Raw genomic sequence first — 18,194 nt, forward strand, 5'->3', positions numbered from 1 at the left:
TGAATGCATGCTTATCATTTAGAGTAAGAGTCACAGAGACTTCTAAAATTCTTCCACTCATTATAGTATAGCACCGTAAAGAGGCTGTATGAACATAATATGCATAAACTTCAAAATAAAGGAAAAGAAAGCAACATAAACCACCATAAACATAGCGATTACAGAAAAGAAAAGGGAATTACACAAGAGGAAAATAACATTTTGGTCACAGCCCACTAAAGTGAATAAATAAGGAAATGTCCCAATGGTATGTTTATATGCTTAAAATGACATGAATTCAAGATGACAAATGGCCCAAATGTTTGTCTCCTATAGCTGGAGGACAATAAAGATAGGAAAAGAAAACAAAGCATGTATAGAAAGGAGGATATTGATTTCAAATGTCTGAAATATCAGCCTTTTAACTCCCCCTTCATGAACCCAAGTAGACTTTTCATTAGCATACTTCATAGTTAGTGTCACTACAGAATTATTATTATTATTTTCTAATTGAAATTAATATATGTAACTCAGTCCTACCCAGATGTCTTTAAGCACTACCATGGGCTCTGCGAGTACTTCCCAGCTTCCAGATCCTGACTGCATAGGTGACCACCATCCCGTTCTTCTCTGAAACAAACAATCCTGTCAGATTCCATCAGGTCACTCAGTCTGGGCAACCAGAGACCACACCAAACACTCCGGAGAATGTTCTTGGTGTGCAGTGTAGACAAGACGCTCTATTATCCGTATACAGTGTGTGAACTTCGGTATTCAGGTAGTCAGTTTATCACGTACATACAAAGGAGGCCGTAAGTGCTGGGAATGGGGAGAGCATCGTGCTTACCAAAGTTTTAAGATGATTTATCAGCTATTGCTCTTTCTTAGCTCTGCTCTTCAGGGGTCTAGGAGAAACAAACACCCTGAACCATAGCCCATGACAAAAAATTCTGAAGGATAATTTAAGAGCGTATGTTGAACAAAGATCTGATTATACCGTGGCACTCTGACAGCACGGCAATTCTGCTCGAACAGTAAGGATGTGATGAAGTAACAAGTAAAAGATTAGCAAAAGATTTGCATCATCAGAACTATTTAAAATGCCATACATGAGAAACGAAAATAAAAGCCAGGTATTAACTGCCCAAAAGGCACCTCCTCCTTTGAAAATAAAAACTGGGAAAATACCAGGAGATCTGGTCAAAGCAAGTAGCAATTGTGTTACAATGGGAAACCTGCAATGATGTATAGCTGACTAGATACCAGCTGGACGAGCAGATAAAGGGAATCTTTTTGTTCATGTGAAAGAATGAGAAACTGGAGTCCTCACGCAATGGTCTTACTCCCAATATCAGAACTGTTCTTTGTATTTCAGGATTGCATGAAGCAAATTTCAGAAGCAGAATTAACCCCGTGAAATCATTGTTTCCCTAGGACTTCCATCACCACTGAGCATGTTTTTATTGACTATGCAAAACCATGTGATACTTCCTAACATAACCAGATTTGGAGGAGGCTGGATGGCTCAGTAATTACAAAACATCTCAGTGAATTTAAAAGAAATCTCTACCATCAAAAAGAAGAGATTAAATGTCTTGCTGCTGACTAGAAGAAGAGGTAAGAGCATACTCTATTCTCAGTCGCACGGAAATACTGATGATCCTACATAAACAGAGTAGTAACAGAGTACATTATTGTGAAGCTAGTATGCAACTTACCCAGGGAAAAATTTGAAAAGAGCATTTGAAGTTGGCAATGAAGAGAGGATTTTAAGACACGAGTAAGTAAACCCAGCTCGTGGTATGAGCTGCTTTAACAAGCCATTTGAGGATATTCTAGGAGAAAGTGTTCAGATATAGTGAAAAAAACAGACACTGGAACCCTGGAATTATAAAGCAACGCACTACTGAGCCTGCACCGTGGGCCTAAAGCAGACTCCAGCTGATCCCGGGAAGCAGGGGTTAGATACACACACAGAGCCTTCCCTCAGCACTTCGTGGGCACATGGTGACTGACTTTGAGGCCCTAGTGACCAGGACCTTCCTCTTCCCCTCAGCCCAATGTTGGTACTGGAATGACACTAAAAACCTAGAGAAACACGATGTCTCAATGAAGTATACAATGCCATTCCCTCCTCCCTCCATAAAGAAACTGTAACTGCATGTTGCATGCTATCACTGTCTGTCTTGTTCTCTAGCTTTCAATAAAGGCATAAGATGAAAATTTCTAATTTGAAAAATAAAATCTAATAATTACTGTCAAGATTAAGACACTTCTTCTAGGTCGTCTTTAGGCTAGTTACACCTTTTCAGCCTGGCAATAGCTTTCTTTCGTCATACAGCTGCTGGTACTGCCTCATATTCATTACCTCAGGAAGCTGAGATATCCTCTTTAAGTATGTTACTTGAATTCAACAAAAGCTGTAAAGAAAACTGTTGCTGTAACCTATAAACTACTGTGCAACACTCTTGGTAAACTGTAGATTGATCAGCTCGTAAATTGGTTTGTTCCAGCATAATAAGTAATAGCATTGGTTTGCCTTTGACACTCTAAAGTACATTAACAAAGTGGTCTTAGGTTGAACAGGTTTTATTGTGGTTTTTGAGGGGGGATGGGAAACACTTGAATGTTCTCCCATCATTTATCAGAGGCTTTCCTAATTTACCTTTCAAAATGACACAGACAGAGGATAAAACATCCAAAATCCAATTGCTTGAACATTGTTAAATAACACAGCCTACCACAATATGTAATGGTTTGACACTAGGTTTTGGAAGTTAAAAACCTCTATGTTTAGACTGTGACTATTTGCAGTATTTGCTGGTACCTATCAGTTGTAGACAAATGCACTATTTCTCTCCAAATACATAACGATGCATGAAATCCCGGGGGCAAACAGTGTGCTTTTGGGTCCCAAATTTGTCACAAGGCTACAAAACTGCTGGACAATGTAACTGTGTCTGTGCTTTAAGGAGAAAAAAAAAAAAAAAAATCACTCTCTAATGTAAAAATAGAAAGGATATAAATAAACTTGATTTCAGTAAAGGTTTCATGGGATAACTGTCTCATTTCTATAAGGATTTCAAGGAACCATGGCAATTCCCATAGCTACAGTTGATAGAAGTTTGACATGCAGTGAGTCATGGAGCAGAATGCTGTAGAACTGAAGAACAGTTACAGAATTTTGTGCAGAGCCCAAACCCTCGAACAGAAGAGGCCTGAAAAATTAAATCTAAACTCACAAATACATTCCTTTTTCATTTATGTGCACCCAGCTGCACTGACCTTTTTAATACCAAGACTGTATGTCTGATGAGAAGTTGTGCAACACACTTGACCATCAAACGTAAGAGTTAGTTTCTGACATTCCTTGCCACAAGCACTTCAGGACTCGCTGCTCCATGAATGTACCTGAGGAAGTGTGGCAGAATTGATGTGTTAGGAATAGCAAGCTTAGCAAGCAAAGGTAGCCTTGCAGCACAGCCTCGCTAAAGCATCAGGCTATACTAAAACACATTTCCCATATGAATTATACCAGTACAACTGCACCAATAAAACCTTGCACAGGTGCCCTCAGGGACATAGGTCTACACTGAGACTTGCTAAGTGCTATTCTTTCTTTGCTGCTGACCTGCTTCAGGATTCCAGCACGTCATTCAGCTTCTCTAAGTGATATTGTTTAGGACCTTCTCAACAACAGAACAAACTGGTAAGTGTTAAGATAGGCTTGATTTGCCCTGGAAAACATCCTTTTAAAACACAGTATGTATCAGCTACCCATAGCAGCAGAAACACTTTTATGCCAGTATAATCATATCAACAGAGTAAATTTTTCCTTGAATAAAAGTATCACAGGAAAATTTATCCCTTTACAGACAACATCATACAGAAGAGTTTACAGGATATGGCTAATAATCACTGCTATTTATGCTGCATAGGTTTTCAAAACTGGGACTTAGCTACAGTCCTTGTCAACAGCTGGCAGCAGCTATACAACCAACACTCCTAGACCTGAACGCCATTTCTTCTCCTCGACTGTCCATTTCTTCTCCTTAACTTTGGTGTTCAGTTAATACAGGCTCAGAGCTTGTTCTCTGAGGCAGACACTGTAAAAAGAAAGCAGCATAACCACGAATCAAGCCCTACTATTTAATAGGAAACGATCAGGCAAGGCTTCCTAGAATGACGTACGACCCATAAACCCACACTTACATTCCCACATAATGCCCACTGACGGGCACGCTTCCATTATCTACGCTGTTTGCTTCCTTGGACATAAGAGTGCACGGGGAAGTAACGGATAAATAGGCAAAAGCTTGAGCACACACCAATGCAAAAACAGTAGTTTTCTCTATGTGATGCGCCAACTGTCAGATTAACAACCTTCATTTTACATCTAACCAAGCATAGAGAAGACATTTTTCTCAGCAAAGTACAAATCCCAAATTCCTTAAACGCCCTAACGTGTTACCAGTGTGTAAGCACTAACTGGTCCTAGGTCTGTGCAAACATTAGCTGCTCTCGTAAGAGACTAGAAAGAGGCTGAATGAGATTGCTTTTAATCACAGCAAAAACTAATGTCTCTGCTTTCTGAATCAGAAATAAATTCAATAGCTTTACAGATGAGTAAAGAAAACTCCCCAAAATCAGCACCATCTGAGACTCTGTGATTGTTAGAACAAAATGCTATTTAGCGGGGCTTTCTAAAGAGATACAAACCTGGCAGAGAGATGCTGCACCGATTCCAAAGGACAGCACACATCTATGTGTCTAAGCACGTTCTCTTCAGCCCCAAAGCAAAGAACACAGTATAGCAACAGGGTGATGCTACATCATCTGTGAAGTTGCTCAAACAAGAGGAGCAGATTGGAAATAGCAGCCAAAATTCTGCTCAATACAAAAAAAATACTGAGCAGAGAGTCAGAATGTTCCAGGCAATAAATTTATAAAGACCATCAAGAAATCAGCCCGGAAAGGGCAAAGGATTCCCAAAGAGGCATCCCAAAGTCAGATGCCAAATGCCAGTAAAGCAAACAATTCTCATTGTGACACAGTGAGAATCAAAGTATTGAGAGGATTTTAGGTTCTTTTCAGCCTCACAGAATTCCTATTATTTCTATTACTCAAAAAACGCAGCATGATATGAATTCAAATATTCAATATTTGTGGGTCAAAATTTAAATGCAAACTATGAAAATAATCTATAATCTTTATAACATTGTCAAATTAACATAAAACCAAAACACAATCAGGCCAGAAAATTATTTAAGGCAGTATATGCATGCTTTTATATCCATACCTTACAAAATAAAACTTATTATCATGTTACAAAATATCCCAAGGTACTTCTTAAGATTTTTTTTTTTTTAAAACCATTAGCTTCATGGTGATATCCAGACTTCTGGCAACTTCAGGATTTGGTGTGAAAGAAACTGCTCTGTTGGTGACAAGACATTAGTTCATGACTCTAAGATAAAAGCACTTGGCATCTCATTTTTTACAAGGAAAAACGCACACTGGCTACTTATTTACAACTCTGTTTATGGGTTAGTGAATGTCTTTATGCCTGTGTTTGAGTTTGGGCAAAAGCGTGAAATCAGCACTTACCCTTATTTGTAATAAAATGTATTTATTTAGGTGTCATTCAAATGAAACTGTAAGTCCTTGTAAAGGGTAAAGACAAGACAGCAAATGGCAACACAAAAGGAAAAAAAAAAAATTAAGATGACATAAATTTGATGGCAACATAATAAATTCTCTAAGGTCCTTTTCTTTCACCCTTCCACCAACTAATGTTTTTGTCCTACAAGCAATATTTAAACTGGCTAACGCTCCCAGACTGTAATGTTCAGTCACAAAAGAAAGAAGTCCCCTGAGATGGGGATAAGGGAATATGTAAGCTGTAAGAAGAGTGGGAGCTTCCAAACACATCTTAGGATTTAATCCAAATTTGTCACCTGTTTTCTCACATCAAATCTTTATTTTTTTATTATCAAGAGCCTAGTAATCCACAATAACCATCTCAACTGATACAGCCTCCTTTCTGCCTTGAGTCTTCCTACTTTTTATGCAGCTTCAAAGGTCCTGAACTGCACCTCACAAAATTTTGCCCCTTCACACTGAATTTACTGCGGTACTCCTTGATAGCAAAGGTTTTCTTTTTTCTGTTTATGCCTTTTTTCCATTTATGCCCTACCAAAACTGTCAGCTTTTTTCTTCCTCTTTTCCTGTCACAATCACCCTCTGACTTTACGTTTTTGAAGGAGCACATAACAATACTTCATAAGAAAATCACAGAAAAACTTGAAGCAGACAACATCCACGCCTACTTCAGCGTTCCAGCACATTTGCTAAAACCCAGACACAGAGATGTTCACTCAAAACCTTTTAAGAAAAGAAACCGGATCTCTGGTTGTAACAAAAACATACAACCTAAATTAGATGCTTTTTTTCTTATCAAATATGCCAAATATAATAACAGGCAAATTTTATTTTCATTTAACACTTAAGAGATACACCTGATGCAATACAAAAGGTTCTGTGCTAGTGGAGTATCTTCATCTGTTTCACTTTAATAAAAACCAATTTAACAGCATCCCCAAACTTGCTTAGATTGAAGAAGGAATTAAATAAAATCTCTGATCCTTATCAGAATTTTGCTGGATTCTAGGCCAGTCTAACTGGATATTATGTAATTAAACCGAATTTCTGGAATTTTTCTATGGATAAGCTGTAAGCTCTTAAAACAATGCTGTTCACATGATAGGTAAAGTCACGAAGAAGTTAAAACCCAGGTAGTGCTCCTGGAGGGAAAAATTACCAAAAGACTTACTTTTTGTGCTTTCTTAGGTAGTCCTCTCCTATAAAAATTTTCACTTGATTATCCTTGAAATTGAGCTGAGCTACCTGGAATTTGTACTGTATTGAATACAGTGCTAATACCACCTTACTTCTGAGTCTATCCCAGTGCTTTTTGCAGGTCAGTAACAAATCTGTCACTGCTTCAAATTCTGGAAAATCTGTGACAAAGAAAGACCTGACAGCAATTTTTAAGTGATGATATATGTCAATACTACTTTATTCTTTTTTTTTTTTTTTCTTTTTTCATGTGAGTGAGCTGAGGCACACACTAATTACTGAATCTTAGCAAGCAGACCTAAACTCGATTCAGAGTATGACTTCTACCACTCTTCAACATGAAATCCATTTAAAATTACCTTGGCATACATATTCCTTTGCAGAACAAGCTTTGACAGTTTTCAGATGCACTTATGTATGAAAATCGCATATGGAGAGTCAACCTGCATTGGCACAGAGACAAATTTAAATTCCAGCCCAGTATTACCAAAATATATGAGAATATTTTTACGGCATCTGAAGATTTTACGGCATCTAGACATTACCTGTCATCTACCATACCTAGAATGCTTTTACTCTAAACTCCAAACTCCTCCCTCATTAAGGCACAATTTCATTTACATAGATAAAAGCTAATGTGATCAACCAAAACCAGTTTCAACCCATGGATGACAAACTTGTTACAAGCTAACACTCGGATAACCTCAAATCTGTATCTAGCCCCCTACAGTCAACCTCACAGATTGACACTAACTCTGAAAAAGTGAATACACACACCTCACTGCTCTTCCTACATTTATTTAATACAAATTGATGTCACAACCTGTATCTCAAGTATCTTCTCTCATGAATTATTCTACTTCATTAACTCCACACATTTCATCCTAAGCAGTACAAGTCAGCAGAAGCAGCCTTATTGAAGCCTCCTTAGTGATGGCACTTTGCAGTCTCTCTGTCATCACTGAGCCAATGTATGACTTAATAAATAGATATGGAATTTATAATGGCTTTCTTTAATGGTCAGATGGAGAAACAAAAAATGGCACAGCCTACATGTTGTTACTGTCACATTATAATTAAAACATTTTATTCCTGTGCTTAGAACCCTTGGTGTCTCCTGAAGTATAAAATTATTCCTCGCCTCCACAGGCTTTTAATTATTTCCAGACAACTATTCCACCAATTCTTCAATATTGTTGCAAAAAGTTAGATGAAAAGACACTCTGTTTTACATTCTTGCATTTTAAAGGGATACAGACAATTTGAAAATCGTATTTCTACCTGAAAATATCCTTTTGCTGACCTCTTTACCAGTACTGACAAAGGCTACTGCAAATAACAGACTGCAAGAGAACTGCTCCCCCTTCTCTGCTTTGGCTCTTTCGTGCTCTAACATTTGTGCCCAGTTGGCTTCAGTACTTCGTTACGCTAAGATTTTTTTATTTTTTACTAATGGCAAAACATAGCGGAGACATAAAAAACTACTGCAGGCCTCAAGAAACTTGTGTATTTTTAACTTTCTTAGCTTAAGTTGGCTACATGTTTCAAGCCAGTTGTTTTGCCGTTTAAGGCTATTTCAGTTTCTTTTAGGCTTGGCCTCATCCGAGATTTTGACATAGCTTCAGCTTAAAAACACTTCCCCTGAAGCTGTCTGAATCACAACTTCAACCACCTCGATCTACACCCATTTATTTGTGGCGAATCACTACCCTAGCTCAGGCCCGAAGTTATCTGTTTAGAAAGAGGCATCAGCTGTGTCAAGCCCCAAGTACCGAGTACGGTATTACTCACAATTCTGTTACTATCAGTCCCTACAGCTCATTAAAATTAATTTTTTAGGTTCATGCCACGCCTATCTGTGTTTGCTCTGACTATAATTCAGTTTTCTTACTATTACCATCCACTGAGAGAACCTGCTGGAAAGCCAGTTAGGAACCATCTAGCTGTAAGTGACTGGGGAAGGAGACTTAAGCCTTTAGCGTGACTAACTGGGTCTACTCATTTTATTGCTGCTGTTACCAGGCTGTGATATACTGCTGTACTGAGGGCAACGGCTCTGAGTGGGCAGAAACGTTTAGCAGATCCCACAGATCTTTTCTGCCTCATTGTAACTCAGCAATACGCAGTTATCGTGCAGGACAGGAACACAGGCAGAGCAGCACAATGCCTAACAAGTCTGCACATCACATCTCATTTACAAGAAGGGCAACGTTTTCAAAAGGCTATCCTGCCCTTGAAGAGGTTTCCAAAGAACAGTCACATCTAAAAAATTCTGGGTTGAATTCAGTCCAGAAAGAGGGCAACCTGACATAACTAGAAGAAGAATACTCTTATCTCACCCAGCACTTTTTTTCTTGTAAGCTCTAAAATTCTTTTAACAGAAATAGACAAACCAACAAAAACTTTGTACAAGCATAAGTGGTAAGATAGCACTAACATCATTACAATTTGAAATAAGCATCAGTATCATAAATTTAAGGTACTTATTAGAACAACTGTTCTGTGTTCTGTTTATTATCATTATTGTTCCAGAAACTTCATTAAGTAGGGTGTGGTGTCACTACCTATCCACAGAACGAAGAATAGTCAAAATTTCATACCTCCTCCCTGGAAAGATCCATTGCACTGAATTTTTTTTTTTTTTTTTTAAGGAAAAAAAAAAAAAAAAGAGCCCATACCAAACAAGTAACAGACTTCTGAGTGACCAAGAAACCGTTTGGGTTTGTGTTTTGTTTTGTTTTTTTTCCAAAATGAAGCAACATATTTCCACCATTTTTCTTTTATTTAAAATAAATAAGAGCTTCAATAGCACTGATTTTAGGGCGGGTGAAGGGGGGGGGGGGGGGGGGAAATACTGTGACGAGAAGAACCTGGGGGAAAAAAAAAAAGTAATAATTCTTGACTCCCTGAGCTCACCCTAGTCTGGCAACGCTGAAAGCTTTCCCCCTTCTAATCAGCTAGACCTCCGCATCAGTACCCCACGGCACCCGCGGTGCTGGCAGGGCCCGTGGGAGCAGACCCCGTGGGAGCAGACCCCGTGGGAGCAGACCCCGTGGGAGCAGACCCCGCCGCCCACGGCAGCCGCGGCGGCCAGAGGGCTGCCCCGGGGCGGGCACGGCGGCGCTGCCCGCGGCGAACAGCCCTCCGTTTCAGCTGCTTTCGCCGGGGGAGGCGAGGGCCTCGCACACAGCTCCGACTTAGGCCCGGCTTGTTCCCCACGCCCTCCCGAGAAGCAGGGTAGGGCCTGCCCGCAGCACAAGCGCTGCTTCCCGCACGGCGCTCCGCTCGCCTGGCCCCTCGCGACAAGCGCAACAGCCCCTGAAATCACAGTCCCCCGGCCCTTCCTCCCCCCACCCCCCCCCGCCCCAGCGCCAGCACCAGCGCGGGCGGCCGGGTTTCTCCCCTCAGCTCCCGGCCGCGACGCCAGCCAAGCTGCCGCAGCGCGGCAACGCCTCCCCGGCCCCAGCCGCGCCCGAGCTCGGCGCTGCCGCAGACGAACCCCCCCCCCCCGCCCCGGCCAGGCTGTGCCTGACCCACCGCACGGCCACGACGGGCCGTCCCCAGCGCCACCGGGCACGGCCGCCCGCAGCCGCCTCAGCCCCGCCGAGCCGCCCCCCCCCCCAACACCGGCCTCCACGCGCAGCGCATGCGCACTGCAAGAGCCACTCGGCGGCACGGCACGGCACGGCACGGCACGGCACGGCACGGCACGGCACGGCACGGCACGGCACGGCACGGCACGGCACGGCACGGCACGGCACGGCGCGCACGAGCCGGCGCTTGGGCACGTGACCTCCACCCGCCCTCCCGCCCCAGCGACCGGTGTCGCCTTTCGCCACCTCCAGCCGGAAGTGCCGCTCCGCGCTTCCGCTGCTCTATGGTGAGCCGGAGGGCGGGCGGCGGTTGATGGCCGCTACGGGCAGCGCTGCTGTGGCTGCGGGAACGCGGAAGGGCGGGTGCTGGCGTCCCGGCGTCAACGGCGGAAGAAAGGCGACGGCAAGGTAGCCCGCTCCCCCCCGGGGGGTCGCGGGTGCGCGGCCGGCCGTGGGAGGGGCCGTGCGAGGCAATGGGCCGCGCCGAGCGGGCGGGAAGGCCGCGGCGGCGCCGTGCCGGGCCCCGCGGAGCGGCCGGGCAGCGCCTCGGGAGGAGCCGGCCGCGGCCTGGGGCTGCGCCGCGGCTGCAGAGAGCTCTTCCGGGTGGCGCCCGGCCACCCTCGGTCGCGGGTGGGCCTGCTGGTCGCCTCCCGCCCTGCTCTGCAAAAGCGAAGGAGCAGCCGACCCTCCCGCTGGGCTGTCGCTCGGTTCTCAACGCGCAGCCCTGGCAAGGGGCTGTCACCGTTTGGGTGCGGGTGTCCTGCAGGGCTGTGCGGCCGCTGAACGTCCAGCGTAACGTGTTCAGACGGGGGTCACACCTGCAATTCCAGGAGTGTTTTTCCCCTTCGACTTCTTATAACCCGGTGCTGCCAGCCTAAACTGCGGTTTCTTCCATCCTTTGTTTCTACCGGCAGCAAGAAGCTGGAAGAACCTTGCTGAGGCTCTGCTAGTGCAGCAGGCCTGTTGTGCACAAGTGCTCCACTGTGCTGATCCTCATCACCGTCTTCTGCTTTGGGTTATTGTTTGGTGCAGTAAATGCTAATTAATGATTTCACAGGTGTGAAGCTCTCCTATTTTCACCAAAGAGGATTCAAAGGCAAAAAGCTGTGTATTCCTCCCAAGGGGAGGAGGGAAAAAATGCATTTGAAGCTTCTGCCAAGAGTTCTTACAAATCAAGTGTATGAGATACATAACTTCAGCGCACTCTTACTTGAACGAACTGTAGTGATAGACTTCATGTGCTTTCCCCCTCCTTAATATGGTGGTATTTCAGGTAGTGTAGTCAGCTGTCAAAACAGATGCCTGCCAAGGATAGAATTGTAATAATTATTTTCTGTTTTACAGAAAAATTACTTTAATTCGAACATCTTCCAAGTGTTCTGACTTCTAATACATCTGCAAATGTTGAAAATTCAGATCATCGCTTTTATGTTGACCTAGCAGAAAAGGCCTTGACGCTGCATAAGCACTGCTCAGCACTAGCTAACATATCAGCATGTTATTAACACTGTTTTCAACACAAATCCAAAACATAGCCTCACATAAACTACTGTGAAGAAATTTAACTCTCTCCCAGCCAAAACCAGTACACTGCTTTTTAATTTGTCTGGGTTTGTCTTTGCAGAGTAGAGCGTAGGTGAACATTAACATCCCAGTTAGGTTGTATTCATTGTGATTAAGGTTCTCAGAGGTTTTTAAGGCAAGTGAGTTCTTTTCTTTTGGTAAAAATTTGTCCTTTATGTTGCAGTAGAAAATAGTGCAAGATGGGCTCAGGCTGAGGTGTCTTAAGGCCAGCACTGGATTTGCAACAAACTTTGTTGTGCATGTGAGACCACTTGGCAGCAGCAAGCTTTGCATTTAGTAATTGAATTAGTGTTTAACTTTAAATAACTGCTCAGTATTTACATCAAACGGACAGGGCACTCGTTGGAGGGAGCTGCATGCAAAGGCCCACAGAACCACAACTGCACGCATCCAGAACCACCAATCTGTGTGTACCCCCCAGGCTGTGTCTTGAAAAGGCTGAGGTTGATTCTGTGTGTGTCGACTTGCACCTGGTAAGCGTGGGAAGAACACCCAGGGAAACACGGTTGGATGTGAGCTGCTAACTGACATCAGCCAGCCTGTGCAGCCTGCCTTCAGCTTTTTTTCCTAGAAACTACTTGGAAGCAGGATGGGCAAATGGCTTAGCCGTCAGCAGTCTCTTCCTGTGGGCCACCTTCGCAACTGGTACTTGACTAGCAGGGATTGTGCCAAGAGAGGGGGTCCCCAGGAAACTGATGACCGGAGCAGGCTGCGCTCTGAACAAGTAATTCACCTCATACCTTGCTCCCAGATTGCTTTTGAGAAAGTAATGCTACTGAATGTTTTGAATTGATACTTACTGTAGCTAGGAAAAAATGCCTCTGAAAGGGATACAAGATGCATGGTTTGATTCCAGAATTCAGTTTAGTGTCTTTTTAGTCTTATCTAGAATAGAAGGCTATAATTTCTTTACGTGTTTTTTAAATTACTGTCAAGCTTACAGATAAAGGTTTGCAGCACACATCTGATTGATTTTAATGCTTTCTCTAGGGTGATCTTCACAGAAACTGCTAAAGAGTTTGGAGAATTCATTTTAGGCAAAATAAGTGATAAGTTGTTCTGATAAAATAAAATGGATCCTTGTTCAGTTGGAGTTCAGCTTCAAGCTACCAATGAATGCCATAAGACCTATTATACCCGTCACACTGGCTTCAAGACTAAGCAAGATATATCTTCATCTGATCTACTGTTACTTCAACTTAGGACTGGAATAACCCTCTCAGAGAACAATACAATCTGCTTCCACCATGCAAAAATCTACATTGAAAGATTTGAAGACTTACAAAAATCATGTTGTGATCCCTTTAATATACACAGAAAACTATCAAAGAAAAATTTACGAGCAATTGACTTAGATGATGCAACTTTTCTAAGTGCCAAATTTGGAAGACAGTTTGTCCCCGGTTGGAAGCTTTGTCCCAAGTGTATGCAGATAATAAACGGAAGCGTGGATGTTGAATCCGAAGATCGACAAAGAAGAAAACTTGATTCAGACGTATGTATATGGATTAGTTTTCCCACCTCCCCTAAATTCTGTAAGCTATTGGAACTGAGCTTCATACAAGTCGTACATAAAGAAACTAAGTTATTTTGGTAGAAATACGAAAGGGTATAGTGTCTTTTGGATGTGTGGGACTTTATTTAAACCTTTATTTGGAAGACCTTAAAAGAATCCTCTTCCCTAATTAAATATTATGGCCTTTTAAATTCAAATGATTGTGCCTACTAGGGAGACTTAGAACTCAGAAGTTCATGTAAATGCCAGACTGCTGCTGGTATTATAAGCTGTTACTCAAACCTTGCGAAAAATGAGCTCGTGTGCTTAAAAGTGAACATTGCAAAGGTTGCTGTTAAGGATGTTGAGCTAAACTTCTGGTTTAGTCTCCTCAGTTTAAAAAAAATCCGCTTTCTCTAGCAGTTCATTACCAAGTGAACCTGCATTGAGGGGAATGAATTAAGCGTACTCTTGTTGTGGTGTCTGAGCTGTGAAGGCCATGGTGTTTGTTCAGGGGCAGTAATGAACTCGTGTGGGAGGATAATGCTTCAAGTGCTGAGTTTGGAATACAGCTTGTCCTTGCTGGATGCGTTGTTCAAGATGTGTGCAGGTAATCAGCAGAAGTGTGGGCAACCGCATCAGCAAGGCCCTATGCGTGTATGCCCTGTAGCAAAGCAGAACTGCACTCTAGGCACCACTGTCCCGTTCAGCCTGGGGCTGTTGCCCAACTGCATTTTTCAGTTGCATGTCAGTATGATTAGGAGACTGATAGGGGGTGGAATTTGAAAGCATTGATTAAAACTGCTACTATAAAGCTTATGTTTGGAGTTTGAGACTGGTACAGTTCTCCAGTATAAAAATTTTAAGACTTAAGTTGGTTCTCCTGGGAAACCCTGGCTTGACTGGGCATTTTCTTACAAATTTAGGTTTGTATCTGTAGCTACATGAGATTGTCTCTCTTTGTTCAGGGGCGTACAGCTAAGGCTTTAAAGTCTCTACAGTTTGCTAATCCAGGACGACAGACTGAATTCACTCCTGAGACTAGCAAGAGGGAAAAAAGAAGGCTGCAGACAAAAACGGCATCATTTAATTCGGACAGGTGAGCTGTTTCCTGTATTTACGTTATCTTTAGCTTTCACTTCAAAGTAACTCAGTAGTTACACTTTGTAAGCAAAAGAGTGCAAATTAGGACCTTACCTTACTTTTAAAAAAGGCATTTAGTGTCCAAGTGGGCCAATACTAGGTAACAAGTAGCCTTCTAATGTGACTGATTTTAAAATCATGCTTTCTGCAGAGGAATGGTATATGCAGTTGAGTTTTCTCTGTCATTTTCCACTAAAATTTTAGACCAATTCAGTCTTGTCTTGATAGGAGAGTGATAGAAATCCCGGCTTTAACTAGTCATAAAATATTTGTTAAAACAGGCAAGAAAGATCACATTAATGCCTTTCCCCTGCTGTCCACCTAATTTTAACCTTACAGGGTAGAAACAGACACTAGATGTGCTGCTGACAACCTACACATCCTTTTCCCTTCCATTTCTTTCTTCTTAGTTTGAGCACAAGTTGCAACCAGGGAAATTTTGTTGAGATATTAGGAAAACTTTTTCTGTGTATCTCGTAAAATGCTGGATCAAAAGTGCTGTGGCATCTCTGACATTAGAGCTATTCAGAACTCTACTAGATGCAGCCCTAAGCAACCTAATTTGTGTTGACCTGGCTCTGAACAGAGGGTCAGACAAGGTGACTTCTAGAGGTCCCTTCCAAAGAGTTTTTCTGTGATTCTGGAGTTTAAGAGAACTGTTACAGAGATGAGTAATGATAAAAGCATGAAAAATACTTTTAAACTTGGATGTACACACCCTAAATGATTCTACATGACCTCCTTTGAATTACAGCTACACGTTAAAGAAAAGTAAATTAAGGGAGGATTTCACATCGTCTGAAAGGTAATCTGCCGTTTACATCCTATAACTAAGAATATTCATAAGTGCTTGAATAACTGTGCTATTAAAAAATAAAAACTTACTCTTGAAATTATTTCGGAATGCTATAGTGGAGATACAGTTAGGACTGAGAAGTGTTGTCAAATGCAGTAACATATATACATCTTTTAAATTAACTGAGTGTTAAAATGAACACCTGAAGAAAGCAAACTTCTGTCCACAACATTAGCGGCTTGGCATCAAAATAGCGTGGAAATAACGTTGTTTTTCATTGTACAGGCAAGTTCTACCAGCCAAGAGTAAAGTCTACGATAGCCAGGGGCTGCTGCTTTACAGTGGGATGGACCTCTGTGATTGCCTTGATGAAGATTGCCTGGGATGTTTCTATGCCTGCCCCAAGTGTGACTCCAACAAGTGCGGAGCTGAATGTCGCTGTGACCGCAAGTGGCTGTACGAGCAAATTGAGATAGAAGGAGGAGAAATAATTAGAAATAAGCATGTTGGTTAGTGTACATGCACATTATTTATCCATAAGCATGTTGGTTAGTGTATATGCACATTATTTAGCCTGAGCATATATTCCATGCTTTAAATACAGCACATTCATCATTTAGGCATTTAATGAAAGCTATTGGAATTATCACGGTCTGCATAGTTAATGTGTTCACTTCCACATTCATTTTCAGTATGATTATGGAAATAATCATGCTGTTGTCTTTTCACGCTTCATTCTACTTTGTACTTAGTCTTGTTAGTCATCCAAGTTGGTTCTCATTGAACAGTCTTTCACTGTATTTAAGTGTAAGGTGCTAAATTTTCACATGATATATCCTGAGCCACTCACTATTGTTTCATATACTGTTTTGTAGAGTATACTATCTCCATTTATCCCTCATTTTTCCATCGCTAGTGCAGAATCTCATTGTTTTGGATCTGTTTTGTTTGAAGCACTCAAAGTTCTCATTGAATTTACAAGCAGTATTAATAAAGCTCTCCCGTAGTAATAGTGAATGCTATATCCTCTGTAGAATATCCCAGCTGCATCCAGTAAATTCAATCCTGTTCCCCTAAATGGATTCAAAGGCATTTAGGAGTTCAGATCCCAACCAAGTTACTGGGATTTGAGATCATGTTATCCTTTTGAATTTAAGTCTCACTGTTAAAGTGTTATTAAGCTGTCAAGGCACTGAAAGATATCTTAAAGTATGGTACTGTTTTGTTGGTTTCTATATAACACAATTGAAATAGTTTTGCTTTATTTGTTTTCAGTCTGTAATTGCACTGGAACTTCAACAGCCCTCTCCCCTTTTTTTCTTTTTACTTGTTTTTAAGGTAAAGGTTTACATGCAGCTGAAGTGGATCTGAGTGTCTGTTCCCAAACTAAGAGTATCCAGACTGCTACAAAAAAAAAACACAGTTGAATTGAAATTATGTTTGATTGATACCTTATCTGTCCTCAGAACATTAAAATTTTACAGTATAACGGGATTTTCAGAAAAGAGATTTTATAATTGAAAACATTTAAAATACCAAATTCCTTGGTATTTTTGTTGTGTTTTGGATAAATTTCCTATTTCTGTGAAAGACTTGGAAGATCTGCATGACCAGTAGGGCCGCATTTATTCAAGAACACTGTTAACTGTTGATTTCCGAAGACTGACTTGGTAAAGTTGTATAATCTTGCTGCTTGTTTAGAGTATTTTCTTTTCTGGTAAGTGCCATGAAGGTTGCATGGCTAAAATCCAAAGTTGTGCTTTGAGCTGTACTGACATCTGCTGGTCCTAGTGAAGAATAAGCATCAACTTATACTACATTTCTATTAAATCTGCTACAAAAATAAACAGACTTTCTTTTTTTGGTCAGAGCATTGGCTGTTCTTCCAGTGGATGTGTGTCTCATTGGCCTTGGATTCCAGCCACATTTATCACAAGAACCATCCTGTGAGTTTGAGGGAGAGCAGCACACAGTTGCACTTTTCCAGATAGCAGCAGCACTGCTGAGTAATAGCCCTGGCTTCCTTTACATGCCAGCGGGCATTTAATACATTTTACTTTGACTGGAGTGTGCTTATCCTGACACAGCAGTTGATCTTGTCTGCTTGGTCCGTGTTTGGAACTGTTTCATCTCGTAAGCAACCTTTTGAATTAGATGAAAATATAAATAGATACCTCCATGAAAATGAGAGGATAAAAAGCTGGTCCAATCTTGTAATTTTTATGTATTTATTATTTTTTAAATAAGACCAGAGTCAGCAGTGCCCCTTGTTAACAAACTTAACAGACTTCCAGCTGTTTGATGAATATAAGCCACTTAAGTCCACAGTTAGACTTTGGATTCAGTAACTGTTAAAGTATTTCACTGAAGTAAAATGCAGTGCAAGTCTACCAGTAGCTTAAATTGCCTAAAGCATCCCATTATTGGAACCGTATTTCTCCATCTCCATTAAATCTCTGAAAAATTAGTATATTGTCTCTTGTTTTACAGATTCAGTAGCAATGAGTACTTTCCCAAGTCACTCAGGTTGTTTCCTAACAAAATGCATAGGTCTGCTGTTTGACTAAAAACCTGCCCTAAGTACTGGGTATTGTTGATTGCTGTAGAAGCTACAGGAGACTTAGGGCTCTTTTTCCAGTAAAACAGGACTTTATGGTGTTGGTTGTTCACACGTTCTTACATATTTAGGGCATTTCCTTAGCATGCCTAGGTTGTATCGTGTTAAGTTCAATAGCATGTTTTATAC

General features: G+C 41.6%; 1 protein-coding gene across 6 annotated transcripts; it reads left to right on the plus strand.

Moving 5' to 3' along the window:
• The first annotated feature begins 10,786 nt into the window (after nt 1-10,786).
• ARL14EP (ARF like GTPase 14 effector protein) lies at nt 10,787-17,318 on the plus strand. 6 transcript variants are annotated; one of them, XM_086472048.1, is made up of 6 exons: nt 10,787-10,838; nt 12,349-13,509; nt 14,478-14,608; nt 15,407-15,457; nt 15,734-15,957; nt 16,787-17,318. In XM_086472048.1, exons 2-6 carry the CDS (start codon nt 13,087-13,089, stop codon nt 16,873-16,875), a joined length of 918 nt encoding a protein of 305 aa, XP_086328174.1. In that variant the 5' UTR covers nt 10,787-10,838; nt 12,349-13,086; the 3' UTR covers nt 16,876-17,318. The 6 variants fall into 6 exon arrangements, with proteins under 6 accessions (XP_086328174.1, XP_086328175.1, XP_086328176.1 ...); XM_086472049.1 differs by lacking the exon at nt 10,787-10,838 and having other exon boundaries at nt 11,117-12,738; nt 13,005-13,509; XM_086472050.1 differs by lacking the exon at nt 10,787-10,838 and having other exon boundaries at nt 11,117-12,487; nt 13,005-13,509.
• Nucleotides 17,319-18,194: the final 876 nt, after the last annotated feature.

The sequence above is a fragment of the Leptosomus discolor genome, chromosome 12 (assembly GCF_034619465.1).
Source record: "Leptosomus discolor isolate bLepDis1 chromosome 12, bLepDis1.hap2, whole genome shotgun sequence".
Taxonomy (NCBI): Eukaryota; Metazoa; Chordata; class Aves; order Leptosomiformes; family Leptosomidae; genus Leptosomus; species Leptosomus discolor.